This window comes from Protobothrops mucrosquamatus, unplaced genomic scaffold (assembly GCF_001527695.2).
Source record: "Protobothrops mucrosquamatus isolate PMUCROS unplaced genomic scaffold, P.Mucros_1.0 scaffold2483, whole genome shotgun sequence".
Taxonomy (NCBI): Eukaryota; Metazoa; Chordata; class Lepidosauria; order Squamata; family Viperidae; genus Protobothrops; species Protobothrops mucrosquamatus.
Genome location: NW_015388551.1, coordinates 27815 through 44670, shown reverse-complemented (window position 1 = coordinate 44670; position 16856 = coordinate 27815). Strand labels below are relative to the sequence as shown.

At 42.4% G+C, this 16856-nt stretch overlaps 1 protein-coding gene across 1 annotated transcript in view; it reads right to left on the bottom strand.

Moving 5' to 3' along the window:
- Positions 1-3753: 3753 nt before the first annotated feature.
- The window catches only part of LOC107295777 (thyroid hormone receptor alpha), a gene marked incomplete at its 5' end in the record, with an annotated part of 20965 nt that continues 7862 nt past the window's right edge, over positions 3754-16856 (bottom strand). The window contains 5 exons of the mRNA XM_015825100.1: positions 3754-4010; positions 5703-5961; positions 9676-9822; positions 14471-14676; positions 15042-15189. Coding sequence (XP_015680586.1) covers positions 3760-4010; positions 5703-5961; positions 9676-9822; positions 14471-14676; positions 15042-15189 — 1011 coding nt within the window. The remainder of the gene's footprint in view (positions 4011-5702; positions 5962-9675; positions 9823-14470; positions 14677-15041; positions 15190-16856) is intronic.

Below are 16856 nucleotides of genomic sequence, written 5' to 3'. Positions count from 1 at the left end.
TAGACCAAGTATGAAGGCACCTAAGCCTCTAATAGGCTGTGTGAACATGCATGTAAGTATGTAGGAAATAGCATGTTATAACATAAGTACGAGAAAACACCAGTCTTAGAAATTGGCCAACCAGGCTATAACATTCCTCATCTTTGGATGCTTTTAAAATTGTTATTGCATGGATAGGCTTTGGAGATAGTTCAGGCAAGGCTCACCAGCCTGAGCTGGACAAAAAAGTTTTCTCTCTCAAAGAGACCCAAGATTAACTCAGATCTTCAAGGCAAAACTTCTGCATTTGCATATTCGCAAGATACACTATTTTGATGGACCCAGTTTTATTCCTCCGGGAAATAGCTGGTGGAATACAAATGGGGCTGTGTATCCTCTACACTTTAAACACAAACTTCTAACTCCCACATGAAGAAAAGCTGAATGCTGTGCTAAGAAAAAATGGAATAATTAAGCAAAACTGCAAATATGGACTTATTTTGCATAATATATTCTGTTTGTGCACTAGAGTTGTATACTCCACACCACTGGAAATCCCACTTAAGTTCTTTTTCTGAGATTTCATTAGGCTTTATAGCCTATCTTCACAGCCATACAAGTTAGAAACTTGCTTTTAAAAAAAACCAAGACTGTTAAGTTCTCTATTCAACATCACATTTGATGACTGCATGGAACAGAGGAACAGGCATTGCCTTGAATATTATCCAGCGTGACTGCTGGCATTTGTACTCCAGACCTCCTTCAATTCAAGCCCAGAAATCAGTTCCACATTTAACCCCATGTAATTTAAAGGTGATAAAAACAAAAATCAAACAAAAAAACATTATTTTTTTCCAACCCCAATTTTGTTTGTGTGGTGTTTTTTTTCTTTTTTGTGTACAGACCCAAACAAAGATTTTTCTAATTAAAAAAAATATACATACATATATAGCTTAAATTGGAGCTGTGTTCTCCATGTGCTGGCCTCTGAACCTTCCAGATGGTACATCCAACATGCACCCAACCCATCATGTAACAGTTCCCACAGCGTCTTGAATGAGGTAAGCGTAAAGAGTTTTTTTCAACAGAAAGCATATGACAGAGAGAAAGAACAGGGGAAGGAGGAGTGAGTAAAATATACCCCTCTTCCCAATAACATTACATTACAGTTGCAAAAAAAGAAAAAGAGCTGGCTAGTAAGTTGACAAGAAATGGATTTGTTACAATAAGCAGTTTAAGAGGTAAGAAAGAAGTCTGATCTATTAGTGTTAAGTGCCAAAATACTTGAATTAAGGTGGTCACAGTCTGTCTTGCATTAAAGGTGAAACAGACGAGAAGAAAGCGGGAAGCTGGTGTTTGTTATTTTGGTTTTTTTTCTTTAGAAATACCTCCTCCAAAGGCAAATCTTTAGAGTGGGGATTCATAACTGGATGTTCCATGCCAAATATGGCCCTAGGTACCAACTGCTCCACCTCCCAAGGGTCAGCCAAGAGGCAGGAAAGCAGAGTTAAAGGCAGGGCTGGTGGCTATTGCAATGGGGTTGCTAGGCCTGGTCGATCACCACTTACTATTCCCCTTCTCCACATGATGTTCCAGAACTTCAGAGGTTCTATTTTCCAACAACCAGTTACAAACACATAAGCACAACACTAAATAAAAAAATTCAGAAATCAAATTGATACAAGACCCAAGTTTGAAAACTTGGGGTGATTTTCTCTTGCCAGCTTGGCCAATTCAGTTTTACAAATGTGGGTAGCCTGCCTTCAAGTTCCCAACTGGATCACCTCTCATACAGTTCATGCAGCCTGAGACTTAGAACTTTGTTCTGCCCATGGCAGTTCAAGTTGGGCAGAATGATCCTCCTTCTGTGCAAGGAAGTGCATTAGAATATTATTTCCTTGATCTAGCATGCCTCCAAAAGGGAAAATTAGATTCAATCAGGCCAGGATAACCTTTCTACGGTAACAGGCCTCTTCCATATAAAAGAAACCTTTGCCTTTTCTTCCCATGTGCACAAACACAACTGGGACTACAAAAGCAATATAGAAGTGCAGGGGACATGGAATGCTGTAGAAGAAAAGTCATTACGCAGAGTCCACAACCTCTTAGTACAGAGAGCCGGTACATTTCTGGGTTGTAAAGGGTGTTGCCATGTCCCCATGAATCATTGTTTTCATGTTTACTGTACTGATGAGTGCCATTTCCCCCCCTCCCCCAAAGAACAAGAAAGAACTGAGCCAAACTTTGATTCTCTTAGAGCAGGGGTGTCAAACTGCAGGCCCACGGGCCAGATGCATCATGGCAAAACCACACCCACCCCATTGCCGGCAATGGAAAAAAAGTCGTGATATGTCACGACATGTCACGTGACGTTGCGAGTTTGACACCCCTGTCTTAGAGCACCGAAGCATTAGAATTTCTCATTTCTTCCTCAGAGAGTAGGGAATTGAAGGGAGGGTCCAGCAGGAGAGCAAGAATACTAGTGAAGAAAGAAGTGTACCACCACATGGCATGTGTGCAAAGAAATAGCAAGCACCATTTAAAAGCCCAGTGGGAACATTGCATGCAGCCTTTCAGCTGGGGGGGGCAGCAGGTGTGGGTGGGGATGTGTTAAATCCACCCACCTTGCTGAACATGGAGGTAGATTGGCTGAAGCTTTGGGGAGGGAAGAGGGCATCAGGGTAAGGAGGAAAGCTGATGAATATACCTCTCAACACTGGAATACAAGGTGGGCACCTCTTAAGAGGCAAGACCTGCAGTGCGATTCAAAGCAATATAAAATAGATTTCTTATTCAATCACCTGTTTCTCCACTACTGGAGGGGCGGAGGGGAAGGATTTTTGTCTCATTCAAAGTGCATTTGTCTTCACATGTGGACCTTGAGCCTCAATTTGTGTTTATTATTTTTTGTCAAAACATCTGTGACCTTCCTTCCTCCAACCTGCCCCCAATAATTTAATGGGATTTCTCTTTTCCTCTCTCATTTCCATTTCTTTCTTTCACAAAAAGTGCATTTTCAATTTTAGCCTCGCAGGGAGGATAACTAAATGCTAAAAGTTCTAAAAGAAACCGAAACCAAGAATAAAACAACCAAACACACTCTGACGTTTCCTGGGGCTGTTATGTGCAAAAGAAATAAAAATGTATGTATGTACAGAATGTATTTATACTTATATATATTATCAAGTCTGTTTAAACGAGAGGTTTGATCACAGCTAGAAGAAAGAGGTGCCAATTGTTTCCAGTGTTGTGGGGGCCAGAAAACCTGTTTAAAGAAGGGAGAAAGGCAAAGCACTTTTGGGGGGGGGGGAGAGAATAACATGTGGATTATTTTCCTTTTCTTTTGTGTTAAATTTTAAGATAGACATTTCACCCCGGAAAGACAAATTTGGACAACAGAGGATATAACAAGGGGGTAGGTGGGAATTGTACTGTCCACTTATTTTTTTAAAATCTGCCTAGACAAAGAATGTGTTGGCTACTGCACACATCTACCTCATAACCCAGATTTTGTAAAGCTTCAATTTTTTCATGGCCCAACCCCTACCAACGATGCCCTTGTTTTTCCTATCCATGGGATTCACTGATGCTGATGTGTTAGAAAAACAAAACAAAAAAATGAGAAGAAAACAATAAAACCTAAAACAATGAAAATCTGTTGTGTCCAAGGTGATGAGGTGAGGGCCTTGTGACCCAAGTCCAGACATCGCCCCAGCCCCAAATTGCCCCATGTCCTCAATTTGCCCATGCCACCCTGTTTGCCCCCTTCCTCTCCACACCCTAAACTTCCTGATCCTCAAAGACCTCGAGGAAGAGTGGGGGGAAGAGCTCTGTAGGGCATTCCACCTTCATGTGCAGGAAGCGGCTGGCGTGGCAAGCCCCAATCATGCGCAGGTCAGTCACCTTCATGAGGAGCTTGGGCCAGAAGTGGGGAATGTTGTGTTTGCGATAATTGATGTAGTGTTCAAATGCCAGCAGATAGGTCTCTTGGCATTTTTCAATCTTGTCAACACAAATTAGCCCACTGCGGTCTGCAAAGTAAATGGAAAAGAGGATATACATCAGGCAGGCTAAATCTGCATCTGTAAATTTGTCCCTCTGCAATCAACTAAGTTGCCCTAATCCCAGGTTGCCTTTCTGACTCACTAAATCTCCTAAACCCTCATTGCTCAGGTTAGAATTAACTGTATGCTCAGTTTTGTCTCCATATGGACAAAGCACAAACCCTTGCTCACTGCCTTACAGCTATCTTCTAATGATCTTCAGAAAAAAGTACAGGTAGTCCTTGCTTAATCACCATTATTGGGACAGGCAATGCAGTCAGTCATAGTGAGAAATCGCATGACCACACAACATTCAATTTTACTGTCAGTTTTTCCATTGTTGAAAGCCAGATGGGAAGCAAGCAAATGGAGATCTCATGACCGCAGGACATTGCAATGATTGTAAACACCCACTGGTTTGTGAAGTGCCTGAATCTTGATTGTGTGACCATGGGGATGCTTCGAACAGTGCCCTCTGAGCGCATATCAGGGAAACTCCAGAGACTTTCTATATGCAACTCCTTCACTTATTGACTATATACATAGCTTACCTCTGAATCTGTAAATAGAATAGTTTCATATTTGCTCATTGAGATGTAATTGTGATGTGCTTTTTAACATTTTTGCCATATACTAAATAAATAAATGCCCTGCATAGCTTCAAAGAGTCAGGAGTGTTGGTGTTCTTTAATAAATGATAGCAATGCTGCAGATTGATCCACAAATTCCAGTAAGGACTGAATGAATTCTGGGGATTATTTTACTCTCTGGATTTGATAGAATTAGTCATTGACAGTCATAATATAACTGAGAATGACTTTTCACTCTGAATCACTCAATTCAATCTTCAAAAATGTCCCTCAAATCAAACTGACAAAGCTTCCTTCTCTTAGGTTTCTCAATGCAACCTTCTCACCTGAACTTAACAATGTAGTCCATTTTACAACATTCAACTTGAATTCAATTTTTCAACACATGCAAAGCTAATTTAATTAATCCTTCAACTGACTGACTGAACTTCCCTCTGATGAAGCTATTAAAACAATCCTCTTCTTTACTATTTAATATCCTTTTACTTAACCCTCCAACCATTTACTAGCCATGTATAGTATCCCATGCATTTAACAAATGTGACACATGTTATGCTCTAGTTGGTGATTTGGGAGAGTGTGACAAAAAATAGCTAAAGATATAAAATTGCTGATGGTCGTGGCCTCACTTTGGCATTTTGACAAATCTGAAGTTGCATGTTGCCCATCCTTGATCTAAGGGAAGGGCTGTAGCTAAGATGCTAGCCCAGGGGTCCCCAACCCCCGGTCTGTGGACCAGTACCGGGCCGCGGCATGCCAGCAACCGGGCCACACAAACAAGCAAAGCCCCATCCATGAGATGCAGGCAACACACAAAACAACACACCCTCTGGGCCACGGAAAAATCTCTCTCCATGGAACCGGCCCCTGGTGCCCAAAAGGTTGGGGACCTCTGTGCTAGCCCACAAGCAGTCAAAAGTTCAGTTTCTATCTTCTACCAAAGTACAATTTTAATCTGAAGTTTTACAAAGCTATTGATGATCAATACAGATAATACTGAGCTATATGGAGCCTTGGTCTGACTCCCTTTTTGAATAATGCCAACTGCATAAGGGGCACACTGAGTGCATAATCAACCCACCACTCATACCTGAGGACATGAGTAGCACAGCCTGGAGCAGTGCCACTTCAGTGTCATCCAGGCTGAAGGCAGAGAGGGATTTTCCCAGATCAAAGATGGCATCTGATACCACACCCAAGCCACCATTCTTCAGCTGCTCCCTTTTGACCGCCATTTCACCACTGAGCGTCAGGGTTTCACTTTCAGGATCATAACGCACAGCTGCCCGCAATGACATAATCTCCATGCAGCAGCCCTTCAAAAGGATGATCTGGTCCTCACAAGGCAGCTAAAGGCAGAGAGAAGCATGATCACTTTGGCTATGGTATACATGGTTATCTAAGAGTGCTGCCTAGGATAGTCCCATTGAAGCAAAATATCTTATTCCACCTCCCAGAGAATGAAGACGTTTTTGCTCCCCAGGGCAGAAAAGCAGTACAAGGTCTTAATATAAAGAAATGTTGAATGGCTATGCTATAAAGAGTGGGTCCCAGAAGTAGAAAGAGCATACATTCTCCATGTAAAAGTAGTAGGAAATCAAGAGTCAGAAGTTAGTTGTGGTGGGAAATGTATGCTTGTTTTGAAAATCACTTATTTGCAGAAAATGTTCCTCTTCTAGCAGATGGCTCTATTCATCAAGAAGCTAATTGAAATTTGCTGGCCCAGCTAGTTAGAAACGCTCATAGGATGGCTATCGGATCATCTATGAACAACAAGTTACTGCATCATAATTCTCCTGCAATTTGTGGTCTCTGATAATATGTTCTTTGTCTCCTGCATTTGTCCCTGGTTCCCAATTTTGGCTTATTTATCCTTCCGGAACATTTTGCAGGCATAACAAGGTAGTTTTTGATAATTCACCAATCTAAACCATCATATATGGAATATTAAAGAGGATACTTTACATTGTTAAAATTAATATATAGTAGCTGAGTTTTCACAGCACATTAGAATAGGGTAAAATTGGGTAGTTTGTGGTTCAGGATATTGTGGGAATCCTGCCTTTGTCTTAGCATGTTGTATAAACCCATCCATTCAAAGATTCACATTTTCCTAAATTAAATAGAGTTAGAAGAGGAAAACAAAACTACTCTTTGAGAGTATGATGAATGAGGCCTCACCACTTTCATTAATTAAGGGAAGGACTCAGTGTAAACTTACTTGATGTTCTCCACTTGTACAACCCACACTCTTATCACCTCTGAGCTAAACTACTGCAATACAGGTAGCCCTTGTTTAATGTACATTCATTCAGCGACTGTTCAAAGTTATGACAATGCTGAACAAAGGGACTTTCGATTGGTCCTCGAAGTTCTGGCCATTTCAGCACCCCCATGTCATGTGAACAAAATTTGGTCCAATTTGGTCTCACCCGCATTTACTACCACTTTTGGTCACCTGCATACCCACCACTTTGCCCTGTTCCCTGTTCCCTGCTGCCATACCTGTCACACTGTGCAGCACTATTGTTCTGGCCAGGGCCTTCTTTCCCATCGCCTTATTTCACACCAGTGCAGCTGGGACTTCTCTTGCACTCCACCCAGGGTCTCTACTTGCATGCTAGCCAAGGCCTCCATTCATGCCCTACCCAGGGCCTTCTTTTACAAAAGAAGCCTGCCACATTAAAGAAGGCCCTGGCTGCACTGGTGCAAAACAATAACCCTTCTAGCCAGGGCCTTTGTTCAAACCCTGGGCTTCTTTCACAAAATAATTGTAGGGAGGGCACAAATGGAGGCCCTGGTTGGTGTACAAACAGAGGCCACAGGCAGGGTGGAAAAAAGCTTTGGCTGTACCAACATGAAAGAAGGTGGCATGAAAGAAGGTCCCGGCTGATACATAGTGGCATGTGGTGTAGCTGGTGCGAGAGTGGCAGGCAGAGGTGGACAGCAGTTGCAGCTGACAGCAGTGGGTAGGCAGGTAGTAAAAAGGGCAGAGATAGAGGGGTGATAGGCAGATGGGGGGAGTTGCAGAGGAGGCAGTCTGTTATTTTACCATGCCCCAGGCTGAGAATGGCTTGGATTGGGCTGGGTCCTCAACTAAACCTGTGGAATTAGGTTAACAATGGCAGTGGGGGTTGCCATCACTGCCGTAAGCATTGCAGTCACCTGACATAATGCTTTACAACTGCATTGCTTAGCAATGGAAATTCCAGAGTCAATTATTGTAGTTAGTGGAGGACTACCTATACACCAGACCTGAAGCTGCCTTTGAAGGTTATTCAGAAACTGGAATACGTGCAAAATGCTGTGGCCACTTGGCTGGTAAGCATAGGTTATAACTGTGATTTTGTGGCATGGCTTTGGCTGTCAGTGAGTTTCCAGGTACAATTCAAAGTGCTGGTTTTAAACTATAAAGCTGTTCATGGCTTGGCTTCCAGATACCTTCAGGATCATCTCCTTTAGGATAAAGGTTAGGAGGAGCCTGAAGGCAATGACTCTCCTCTCCACTGCAGCTCTATTGCTTTAGAACAGCCTACTTCCTCCCCACCCCAGGTTGATAGTCTATCTCCAACACCCCCTTGATGGCATTTAGAAATGGTAAAAATTATATCATTCCAGAAAGCCTTTCAGTTGTAATGACTGTCACTGTCACTGGGTGCCTATGGGTGGTATTTAACTTGTGTTGTCTATTTTATATATTGTTTTTTGCTGTAAACTGCTGGGATATTCCATTATATTGGAATATATGGTAAAGGGGAATTGTAATCATCATTATCACAATCATAATCATGTATCCACTTTGGGAACCAACTTAGAGCTTAGGCCCCCTCCCCAAAAAATTGTTTCTTCAAATACCTCTCTACTTTCAACATTTTACATGCCTACCTGGAGTTCCTATTTGCACAACCTGCTGCTTCAATGTAATTTTTTTCTTTTAGTTCAGGATTTCTCCCTTACAAAATGATTCCTGTCAAGCAGGAATCACAAACTGAAAGTGACAACATAGTGATACACCCAGTTAACTTGGCCGCATTATTTTATCACTGAAAGCAAATCTACTACAGCAGGAGAACATCCTTGGCTGGCTATAAAGGTGATTGTAACTAATAATAAAATTACGATTAACTCAACAAAGTTCAGTTTAACAAAACTAAGCAAAGTCCATGTGGGGGCAATGCATACTAAATAGCAAGAACTATTCTTTTTTTGGTAATCCATGATCTATTCCATGAAAGATCATGGAAAATGAGGGGCATCTTTTGACACTGTGATAAAAATATTTATGAAAACTTTTTCCTTCAGTTTAGTCCACCCTTTACTCCTGCAGACAGGACAAACTGATAACTATTGAAACTTATCTTCATAACTTCCTATCATCTCCTATGTATGTAAAGAGCTGAATAGAGGGATATGACCATAGTAGGGCTGATGGGACAAGCCCACCAACACCAAAATCCTTTGGACCAGGATTTGATGACAGATGACATGTGAAGATACTGATGATGTGAGCATACAGGTAGTCCTTGACTTACAACCATAATAGAGCCTGCCCGTTATGGCTGTAAGTTGTGACAGTCATAAAGTGGGTCACTATGTGACCAGACCAAATTTTACAATGTTTTTTGTGGCAGTTGTTAAGCAAACATGGTGGTCATTAAATAAACCCATTGTTCACTATGGGGCATTTTTTCTGAAAACAGGAAGTAAATGCTGGTTTTCTGTAAAAACATTGTAAATCCTGGTTACATGACAGTAGGACACTGCAAATGGCTGTAAATGCGAGTGAGTTGCCAAACGCCTGAAATGTGTTCATGTGACCATGGGGGAAGGGCAGCCATCGGAACCAGGTCATAAGTATCTTTTGGGGTCCATCATAACTTTAAATGGTCACTAAGTTGAGGACTACCTGTATACTGTATTCCTATGTCTTCTTAACAATGAGCCAAAATGGTTCTAATAGTGAGAAAAGAGGAATGAAAGGAGAAATTCTCTGGAAGTTCAAAACTTCACAACCAAATAACCAAATTCCTCCATCTTTTCACTGCTCACCATCTTTTGCTTACCTCTGAAAACATGGGCAGTTTTTTGGCAAAATCCACCACACGGGTGATGGCAGGGGTGATGATCTTCGTAAACTCACTGAATGCCTCCAAGTCTACTTTGTCCCCATCAGGCATGGAGGCCATTGGTGACTGACCAATATCTTCAGGCTATTAGTGGGAGGAAGAAGTAGAATAAAAACTGCAGAGAACTGACTCAGGATACCCCAACAGGAAATTTATCATCCAACCCTAAAATTGGAAACATAACTCTTATCTGTCAGCAGAATGGGACAACTTGCCATAGCCGGATTGCCGCAGCTGGGTTGCCTCCGCTGGGTCGCCACCGCCAGCTTGCTGCAGGACAACTCGTCGCTGGCAACATGCCACGGGAGAATGCTGGAGTCGAGGGGAACCTCCTCCTCTCTCTCTCTCTCTCCCTTGCCTTGGGACAACTCACTGTGGGAGAATGCCAGAGGCAAGGGTAACCTCCACTCTCTCCCTCCCTCCCTCCCTCCCTCCATCTGGCTTACCCCCCCACCAATACCCCTTGACCTCTGTAGAAGAAACTCCTGTGCACCGAAAAGTGTGTGACTCTCTCCCAAGTGATCTTTTTTCTGGTGGTGGGGGGAGTCCTTCTTCCCCTCCCTGCTTTGTCCTCCCTGATTTTTTTCCTCAGTCCGAGCTACAGAGAAGGAGGAGGATGTTCCCCTCGCCTCCAGCATTCTCCCTCAGTGAGTTGTCCCATGGTGAGTTGCCCGCATTGAGTTGTCCTGCAGCAAGGCGTCCAGGGCGAGGCAGTGGTTGGCAAGCTGGAGGTGGCGAGTTGTCCTAGACCCTGTCAGTATCTTTTCCTTCTCTCAACTTCTTTACAAGGCAATCTCTTTATATTTCATAGCCTTTCTACAATTAGAATCAAATAATATCACCTTATTAAAATATTTTAATAAACATAATATTTATTATTTAAATATATTTTATTTAAAAATCTTTAAAACCATTATTAGCAATTTAAAAGACCAGTTTTAACAGATATTACTCTGCTACCACATTGTGCAAATGTCAATACAAATCATCCTTGACTTATGACCACAATTGAGTCCAAAATTTCAGTTGCTAAGCAAGGCAGTTAAGTGAGTTTCCCCCCCATTTTATGACCTTTTTTGCCACAGTTGTTAAGTCACCATTTTCAGTGCCATTGTAACTTCAGTCACTAAACAAATGGTTATAAGTTGAGGGCTACTTGTTTAAATTTCTTTCTTATATATTTATTTATATTTCACATTTCTGAACCACCCCTCTCCCTCAAAGAGGGACTCTGGGTGGTGTGCAATAAAACATCAAAACATAAATCAGTATATAAAAATTAAAATGTTAAGAGTTAAAATTTCAGAATTAATTTTTTTAAAAACATAAAAAAAATTAAAGAGGCAAGAATAATTAAGTCCTGTTAAAATTACTTGACAAAGGCAAAGGGAGGGCTCTCATGGCACCAACCAACCCCATGACCGTGTGCTCCTTTGGAGACAGATTGAGAGCAGGACCTGTTTAGTTTTGTGATCAGAACTGAACAGCTTTTTAGTCCATTTTTGAACTGAATTTCATTCACTTCCTATGTTCAGTAATGCCTTCTTTTATGAAGGCTGGGGGAACAGATAGAACAATGTTAACCCATGATCCCCTCAGTCTGCTGGCCTATTTTCTCTCCCTAGCCCCAAGCCTCCACTTTCTGTGATCTCCATGTCCTACCCTTGCCCTGACATTAACTGATTATAGCCAGCAGAGGGAGCCAAAAGCCAGCAATTCCTACTCTGCTCAGAAATGGGTGAGGAGAGAGGAGGTTGCATTGAGGGATTTCTATTCCATTTGTCCTTGAACAGAGCTGAAAGGTCACAGCCCTGTCCATTTGCTCAAGCAAATTAACCCTTCAAAGGCAACTCTGCAGCCTCGAATCTGCTAAACCAGTGTTTCCAACCTCAACAACTTTAAGATGTGTAGACATGCTGGCTGGGGAATTCTGGGAGTTAAGTCCACACATCTTAAAGTTGCTGAGGTTGAGAAATACTGTGCTAAAACTATGGCAGCAAGAGAAATCTTAACTAAAAATGATTCAATTCTTGGATTTATCATTAAGTTTATGCTGATTCTGAGTTTTGTATAAATTATTAACATTCAAGATGGATTACAATTTCCCCACATTAGTAGCCTGGGAACAGATCTGTACATTTTTAAAAGAGTGGAACTAATGTTAAATGTATAAAATATTATTTTCTTTTCAAAGGCTGAGCAATGTTTTTATCACCTGTACTGAAATAAAATAAGCTTATAAATTGGCCAGATGGTTTATGTATGAATGAAAGAGATTTAAAAAATTACACTCTATTTCCAGTCCAATTGAAATTTATTGGCAATTACGGTCAAATTCAAATTATTCAAATTAAATAATAATAATAATAATAATAATAATAATAATAATAATAATAATAATAATAATAATAATAATAATAATAATAATAATAATAATAAAGTTGGAAGGGACCTTGGAGGTCATCTAGTCCAACCCCCTGCTCAGGCAGGAAACCCTATACCAGGGGTCTTCAAACTTGGCCTTTTTATAACTTGTGGACTTCAACTCCCACAATTCCTCAGCCAGGCACGCTGGCTGAGGAATTCTGGGAGTTGAAATCCACAAGTCATAAAAGGGCCAAGTTTGAAGACCCCTGGCCTAATTCATAGTAGAGAGTTTCAGAACAGCTAGCAAATAGTTGAAAATGTGTACTTTCCAAGTATCTTAATTAGCTAAGCAGAATGTGAATACACTTCAGCCATATGTATAATTTTAACAACACAAACTCTATGCATGTGTTAATTTTGGACTGCTTCTTTATCCAATGGTTAAGGAAGAAAACACAGAAACAATATAATCTTCAGCAACCAATGCTCAATTCTCTGCTATGCTTAGCACAGTGTTTCTCAGCCGTGGCAACTTTAAGATGTGTAGGCTTCAGCTTCCAGAATTCCCCAGCCAGCATTCTGTGAGTTGAAGTCCACACATATTAAAGTTGCCAAGGTTGAGAATCACTAAGTCCAACAGCAGCACAAAATAGAGAAGTGTGTCAACTTGGCATGTATACAGGTAGTCCTCAACTTATGACCATTTGTTCAGCAACTGAAATTACAACAGCACTGAAAGGACTAACAATTCATGCCCAAAGTTACGGTTGTTGCAGCCCCCCTGCAGTCACATTATCAAAATGTGGGTGCTTGGCATTCCGCCCACCCTTATGAGGGGGGGGGCTGCAACTCCCACCCACCCATCTCCCTCCCCTATCTATGCCTTTCTGGGTCTCACTACCCTGCCTTGTTGGGCAGCAAGCAAACCCAAAGTTTTAGGCATGTGTTTCAAACAGTGGCAGGTGAAGCAGGGTCCTAAAAGGAATCAGGCAAGCAGCAAAGGAACAAAAAGGAGAAGCTGGCTTACTAACAGAAAGTAAAACAAACTGAAATGAAGGAAGAAAAAATAGCCCAGCAGTGGGGGAAGAGTCCAGCTAGATTAAGGCCCAGCTCTGCATTCCAATACCAAAGAGGCTTCCAAACAAGCCTAGATACTTGACCCTGAGAAGCCATGATGCTTTGAAACACCAGGGAAGTAGATAAGTGATCCATCCACTGGTGGTATTTTACAAAAGAATGAAACTGGCTTGTGGGCTAGGCTAGGCCAGGCCTCTACCCCAATCAGCTGGCAGTACAGAGACTGCAGGCCTCTCCTAGCTCTTGCTAGGCTTTGGGGAAGTGAACCTCCTGCATGCAAAGGCAGCAGCTCCAGGACTAGCTTCCCACAAGTTTTCCCTTACTTAACCCCCTCCCTCCCCCCACAAACCCACATTTTTTCAATTAAGAAAACAAAAAAGCTGGTGGGGACAGACTTGTTGATCTTTCACCTCCCTCCCCCCCACTAAAGCTAAACTCTCTGCCTCTGCCCTCCAATGTTGACCCCCTTTAACCACTTAATATGCTAAATTTACTATGTGCTCTGCTTAAAAACCTGCACGTTCATCTTATGACCACATCAGGAAGACGAGGGGGTGGGAGTTGTTAAGCAAGCTCATCTCACTTAACAGCTGTTGCAAGCTGTGACCCTAATGGGCCAGTTCCATTACGGTCATAGGTCAAGGACTACCTGCATATTCAGGTAACCAAAACTTGAAGCATAGTATAGTATGCATATATTAACTTATTCTGCCTGATTTACCTTTAATCTACCAGATTTTGCAGAAAGCCTGGAGTAAAGAGATCTACAGAAAGATATGGACCTTTCAAAACAGTAAATATTATAGTTAGTCCTTGCTTAATTGCCCTAATTGGGACTGAAAAATCTGTGGTTAAGTGGTTGTTAAGTGAACCATCATTTGACCACCCTGCTTAGTGATGTCAGTTCCAGCAGTCCCAGTTGCGGTCATTAAGTGAATAACCTGCAACTGTTCAGCGAGACATGACATGACTACAACTTGCAACCTCTTGCTGGCTTCCTCACTGACTTTACCTGTCCAAAGTTGGCTGGGAAGGCAAATGGCAAGCACGTGAATGTAGAATGCTGCAACTGTTGTAAATGCACTAATTGTGATCATGTGACCACAGTGACACTGAGACAGTCATAACTCACTTTTTTCAGCGCCGTTGTAACTTCAGTTGCTAAATGAATTGTTGTTAAGTGAGGACTACATGTAATTCAAAATAAAGAATAAAAAGTATGTAAAATTATGTATTGTGTCAATACTGACAAATAGAACTGTCCACCCTATTTGCCAGTACAATTTACCAGGAATTTCCGCTTCTGTTTCCAATGGCTGCCTTGGGCGTTGGTACTGCAGTGTGCATCCATAGCGATGCGGATCAACTCCCATTCGTCTGCTGTTGGTTCTGGCCGGTGCTGAAGGGATTTCATCATTTCCTCTTTGCGCCGTCTCTCACGGTTCTCTTCAATCAGCTTACGTTTGGCTACTCTCTTGGAGTCATCCAGCACCACTAGGAGGGTGGTGAAGAATGAAGAGGTATGAGAGGAAGGGGGGGGCTCACATAGTCAATCAGAATTCTGCAACCAATTTGGCCAATTCTAAGGTGCCAAAGGGAATTATAAACAGCAATTTGATAGGCTTATACTTAAAACCCTATGGAATACTATGATAGCTCTCATGGTATCCCAAAGACTCAAAAAGTAGGGATTCAAAGATGATCCCCATGTAATTCTACACACCAAACAATTATTTCCCTCTTTTGATCCTCCAAAGCGTGTCCATTCTTGGGCACATTTCTTCTCCTCTATTCTCTGGTAATAGCCTGTAACCACTCCCAACCCCCCTAGTTCTCCACAGTGGGCGCAATGCCCTTACAGTCCATGGCCATGCCAACGGCAATGCACTTCTTGAATCGGCAAAGCTGACACTGGTTGCGAGTGATCTTATCAATGACACAGGAGCCATCATATTTGCAGGAGTATGTTGAGTGCAGATTTTTCTGAATGGTCCGTCGGAAGAAGCCCTGTAGAACAGAGAATACAGTCAGAGCCAGGCAACCCTGAGAAAGCAGAGCATGTATCCTTCCATTCTCAAACCATATTCCACTCTCCCCAACCCTTGAGCTTCTATATTCTACTGAACAGAATATAGTCCTGCCGTATGTAGTGCTATTGACCTTTCCAACTAAGTGGACCTTTTTGCTACTTTATCAGTGACAGACATGTAATCATTGAGATGACTGGGGTAAAAATACATCATTTTAGTGTTTGGAACAGTGGTTGCTGCCAGTGCTAATTAGTGGATTTCATGTTCTGTGTGTTTCTATGGTTCTAACCCAAGATATAGTCACCGTGTGATATTCTGGTACCATTGCTTCTTGGGAGTGAATACAAGACACAATTTACCAGCAAACTGTTCTCTTTCTACTGGATCCTGCAGAGTTTCCATTTATTTCACTGAGCCTCTTTAAAAAAAACTTTCCAAAGGATTGCACTTGTGAGCTACCGTACTTCTTTGTCTCTCCCACTACCAACCTTAAATGTTTATATTTACAGGGCTTTTCAACCGGTGGTACGTGTACCACTTGTGGTACATTAACAAGTGGCAGGTGGTATGCAGCCCTGCTAGCCAAGTGTAGTGGGGGAGGGAAAGAGCCAGCACAGGCAAGGACTTACTGTGAGAGAGTCATCTGGAGCTGCAGAGTGACTGAGGCTGAGCCTCACCCCAGGCTCACTTCTGGCTCACCCTCCCCCATGAGAAAGGAGGAGGAGGGGGGCGGAGACAGGAGAAGCTATAAAAGGAGGCAGTTTGGGTGGGAGAGGGAAAAAAAAGAAGCAGCCTTGGGAGGATGTGGAGTCAGCTCTAGCTGCACCGAAGGAGGAGGGTGGGGGGGAGAGGAGATCAAGGAGTCCAAGCAGGCCGGCCATGAGCCGATCTACAACTTCTGTGGCAGCCACCTGTGCTGGCAGCAACAAACAGACAAGAAATGCAGCAGGGGAGGGGTTGCCCTCCAGGAGGAATGAAGAAAGGTAGCATCAGCTGGAGGTAAGACATGAGGGAAATAGAGAGTGGAAGGATTCTTATGTGCTTTTGTGACTTTGAAGTTCTGGGATTTGTGCAATGTGGGCTTTGTGTTAGCTGTAAGTTTTGCTGCAAGGGATTTTGAAGTATTTTTCTCCTGAATGGATTTTGCCTGTAGCATTCCTTTACTTATGAATGGAGCCATTTGGGGAGGCTGCCTTAGCCAGCAGCCAATACTTACTACATTTTTTTTCTTCCTTAAGTGCCGGCTGCTCTCATTAACTTTCCTTTCTAGCCAGTAGCTAATTCTTAAAGGGGAATGTGCCTTTTTAAGCTAGTTCCCTCAGCAGCTTCACTTTTCTGTCTCTGGAGGCTTTTCCTTGTTTGATGAATATATGGAAGAGGGAAAATATGGGGGGGGTGTCAAATTCTTCCTTCAGAAGGAGGCGGGCATGAGAAAGAGGGAGGCGGGGAAGGAGGGAGGGAGGGAAGGAAGGAAGTCCCGCCTTAGCACTTGGCCACTAGCAGCCCTGCCATTGACTTTGCTTGTCAAAAGGTTGCAAAAAGGGATCATATGACCCTGGAACACTGTAATCATCATAAATGTGAATCAGTTGCCAAGCATCCAAATATAAATCACATGACCCTGGGCATGCTGCAATGGTCATA